Source organism: Chrysochloris asiatica, unplaced genomic scaffold (genome assembly GCF_000296735.1).
Source record: "Chrysochloris asiatica unplaced genomic scaffold, ChrAsi1.0 scaffold00238, whole genome shotgun sequence".
NCBI classification, from domain to species: domain Eukaryota; kingdom Metazoa; phylum Chordata; class Mammalia; order Afrosoricida; family Chrysochloridae; genus Chrysochloris; species Chrysochloris asiatica.
In genome coordinates, this window is record NW_006408756.1 from 1,402,548 (window position 1) to 1,406,813 (window position 4,266).

Genomic DNA, 4,266 nt, shown 5'->3' on the forward strand with positions numbered 1-4,266 from the left:
TGTTGTTGTTGTTGTTGTTAGCGCTGTTGAGTCGGTTCTGACTCATAGCAACCCTGTATAGAGTTTCCAAGGAGTGGCTGGTAGGTTTGAACTACCAGCCTTACAGTTAACAGCCCAGTGCTTATCCTACAGAGCCACACCAGGACTTTCTCTAAGGGGGCAGAGATCCCAGCTGCTGCCTCAGCCTCCCCAGCTTTACTCCTCACCCCTGCCCTGCTCAGCTCACTCTAAGTAGCAGGGCACTTGACCAACACCAGGGCTGTCTGCTGACGGGGTCACTATGCTGTCCCCAGAACACAGGAGTGGACCCCTTTAACAGAATAGCAATGCTGAAGGAAGCGAGTCTCTGTTTTCAGAGGCGGCAATAGGAAGTTTGCTCTGTGTGCTCTCAGACATTAGTGATTCTGTGAGCATCTCTGAATCGTTAATGGGGTGGACTTTGGTCTGCAGCCCTGTCCATCAACGACAGGGAGACTGCTCAAAATAAATGACCACCACCCGTTCACACCGAGGTCTCAGTTCTCCCTCTTGTGTGAGTAAAGTACACATCTGCGTGCACGTGGGGACATTTTATCCTAGAAAGAGTTGTATCTGTGTGTCCCATCGAGCCCCCAACCTTGAGTGTGGGGCTAAAACAATCCCATGTCTCAGAATAGTCACCCCTCTTCCCCTCCGCGGCCCCACAGGGCAGGGTCCAGGGAGTGCTCCCTCTTCCCCTCCGCGGCCCCACAGGGCAGGGTCCAGGGAGTGTCCATGTCCCTGGTGCTTACACAGGCATGTCCTGCACAGTTCTCCCGAAGTCGGGGTTGGCTGAGGTCCTGGGATCACTGTCCTTGAGTTGCTGGGTCTCAGACACGCTCATGACCACATAGCGCTGGGTGCCTGGAAGGACATGCGCATTAGGGGCCTTTAACAGTGGATGCGATGGAGGTGTCAGGGTGGGTGGGTGGCCCTGGGAACCTGAGGGAAGAGAAAGGAGAGCAGGGCACTTCCCCTGCTGAAACCAGCCCATCCAGTGGGCCCAGACCCCCAAGGATGAGTCAGGGCCTCCCACCCATGGCCATCCACACGCCAGGTTAATGTAAAATGACCAGGAGGGGAGAGGTGGGCTTTGGTTCTACTGATGTGGGGATCAAGGACAGACTTGAGGAAGGGATGGGAGATACCCACCTGGCAGCTGCCTTGGGTACCCAAGGATGGGGATGGCGATGAGTAAGGCAGCCACCCCGGCACCCAGGAAACCAATCCACCAGGCGCCCACCCACAGCGGGTTCTCTATGGTCAGCTTCGTCCTGAAAGACAGTGGGCACTCTGCTGGCTCTGTTCACTAGCAGATACGGCAACCCCTCTCCACACTGGGCTGCCAACCCATGGCACACAGCCAGGCCACCCACCCACAGTGCCCATTGGCCTCCCCAGGCGGCTGGGGACCCAGGTCTCTCTCTCCCCCTCTCTGTGTCTCTCTCCTGTCTACATTTATAAAAACTAGCATCACAAACAGAAGGTTCAAAGAAATAAAAGAAACTACAGTTCTACACGGGCAGCAGGAAAACCTGCAGTCATCCACAAAGGGATCCAGAGAAGTCGCGACCACATCTCAGGAAGCTTCCGGAAATCTCCTGAACCTCAGCTGCTATCTACACTGGTGCTATCTCTATCCCCCTGGGCCCCCGTTGCCAGTTGGGGCAGGTCCTGGTGTCCTCCTGCCCTGAGTCCTGCCATCCCCTTGAGGTAGTTGGACACCACATCAGTCCAGACTCCCCACCACACACAACTTGGCCTGTCACTCACCGCCAGCCCACCTCCGTGTAGATGTTCAGCAGAGCACCTCCCACCAGGTAGCCGGCTGCGGGACCTACGATGGCCGCTGTGTAGAAGATGGCTGCAAAGGAAACACGGTGGTCAGGCCCCTGCACCGCACTGGACAGCATTAGTCTGTGAATAAAGCTCCCAACACGGGGGAGGCAGGACCAGGACTCTGGGAGCTGATGGCCCAACACAGGGAGCCTACCATCCTAGGGGGAAGCCTGCCCCAAGGCCACATGCTGTCCTCCTTGGGGCTGTGGGTGACTCAGCCCCATCCCAGGGGATGGAGGGGACAGTGCAGTCCTGGGCATGCAAGAGCTTCGGAATTTGTTTCAACAACCACGTGAACTGGCTCAGGGCTGAGGGGAAGTCTTGAGCGCTGCCCCAAAGCCACACTGTGGACTTTGCTGGATTGTGTACATATCTCCCAGTTTGTAGACAGTAGTCACAAGTGTTTTGCTTTTCTCCTTTAAGCCTTCACTCATCCAAGCTAACATCTCCAGGGCCCCTCCATCTCCCTCTTGCTGCCAGACCCTAGAGCAGAGCTGCTGCGTAAGAGGAGAATGTTCCAGGGAATCTGGCCCTGGTCTCCCAGCCATACTCAGGAGGCTCATCCCAGGCAGATGTGCTGAGGGCCACAGTAGGAAGGGGCTAGGCCCATCCGGCAGCCGGGTCCACACAGGCCCTGTGCCCAGGCCTGACAGCAGCCTATGATCAGTAACCCCCGGGACCCCCGACCACTACCCGTGCGCTGTGATTCCCAGGACCCCCGAAGGTAGCACCGTCTCCCTCAGCTGCACTGCGCCCAGGTGAGACCAGACAGTCCCTCAGAGGAATACCTGGACCCTGGGAGGTTACATGGACAGAGGGTTTGGAATGGGTAGAGCTGGCATCATTTCAAGAAGATGTGCTTCCAGCTGCCCACCCCCCGCCTGTGCCCGCAGCCCTGCTCACCAATGTAGACGGGGGAGTGGTTGGATTTGACATTCTCATCCAGGTAGGTGACGCCCAGTGTGTAGAGCGGCGTGGCTCCCACACCATGCAGGGTCTGGCCCAGCATGAAGACAAGGCGGTAGTGGGACAGGCCTGAGGCCTGGTCTGTGCAGGGTGTGCTGAGGTTGCCCCGGCAGGTGGCCACGTCCTCAGCCACCTCCACCTCATAGCGGCCAGCGGTGAAGTGGGGCAGAGCAAAGATGAAGGAGCCCAGGCCCATGAGTAGCACACCCCAGCCCAGCCAGCGGGGCTTGTGGCCGGAGCCACCGAAGTAGCTGACAAAGATGAGGCAGAGGCAGGCAGCAATGTCGTAGGAGCTGGCTACCAGGCCGCTGTGGTAGCTGCGAAGGTCAAAGCGTCGCTCGATGGAGGTGATGACGGTGTTGATGAAGCCGTTCACAGTCATGCCCTGTAGGAAGGAGGCCAGGCATAGGAACAGCAGTATGCCCGGAGGGGTGTTGAAGGTCTGCAGACACTTCGGGGTGAAGGCCCACCAGCCACAGGCCAAGCGTGGAGGCTCTGTGGACACATAACGGACTTCACGGGTGCGCTTCCCGGTCCTGGGCTGGCACAAGGGTCTGCTGGAGAGGTCCAGGGGGCTGCAGCCCAGAGCTGCTCTTTGGCTGGGGGGGGTGTCATTGAAGCTGGTGTCAGTGTCTGGGGTCAAGCTGAAGAAGGTGAGTTGGGGCTTGGAAGTGAAGGGTCGGTCCATTGTCAGGTGCTGGGGCATTCTGGTCAGCAGCAGGAGCCAAGCACAGCTAGGAGTGGAGTGTTCTGTAGCAAGATTTTCTGGTTAGCAAACCTGCTCTCAGCACAGTGAACGTTCCAGATCCCATCACCTAGGGCAGTGATAGACTGACCGACCCTCTTGGACCCAGGCCCAAACCACTAGGTGTCTCCTCTCCTGACCCCAGGATCTATTCCAGATGATGCAGGTCACCAGACCAAACCCAGCCCAGCCACCATCAGTGGCTTCTGGCTCAAAGTGACCCCACAGAACAGGAGAGAACTGCCTTGTACTCGTAGGGTTCACAGACAGATTCACTGGGCTCCTTACAGAACAGTCATCAAAACCCACTGCCATCGAGTCTGTTCCGACTCATAGTGACCCTTATGTTCTCTGGAGGCAGCGGGGCAGCTGCGGCAGTTGAGGGAATGGGGAGACTGGGACCCTCCTCCATTGCTGGTGGGACTGAAAAGGTGAAACCACTGTGGAAATGGTATGGCGCTTCCTCAAGAAGTTTGGAAGTAGGAACGCTGTAAGGCACAGTAATCCCACTGCTTGGTACACATCCTCAAGGAACAGGAGCCGTGACGCGGGTACACACACCCATGCAGCACTGCTCACAACAGCAAAAAGATGGAGCCAGCCGAGATGCCCAGCAGCAGGAGGGCTGAACAAACTTTGGTGCACACGTGGAATAGTACACACACGTGGAATAGTACACACGTGGAATAGTACACACA

The 4,266-nt window shown here is 57.4% G+C and overlaps 1 protein-coding gene across 1 annotated transcript in view; it reads right to left on the reverse strand.

Annotated features, from left to right (window-relative positions):
- The window catches only part of SLCO4A1 (solute carrier organic anion transporter family, member 4A1), a 39,509-nt gene extending 35,980 nt beyond the window's left edge, over positions 1-3,529 (reverse strand). The window contains exons 1-4 of the mRNA XM_006873391.1: positions 2,761-3,529; positions 1,792-1,882; positions 1,171-1,292; positions 771-882 (exon numbers count right to left, since the gene is read on the reverse strand). Coding sequence (XP_006873453.1) covers positions 771-882; positions 1,171-1,292; positions 1,792-1,882; positions 2,761-3,529 — 1,094 coding nt within the window. The remainder of the gene's footprint in view (positions 1-770; positions 883-1,170; positions 1,293-1,791; positions 1,883-2,760) is intronic.
- Positions 3,530-4,266: the final 737 nt, after the last annotated feature.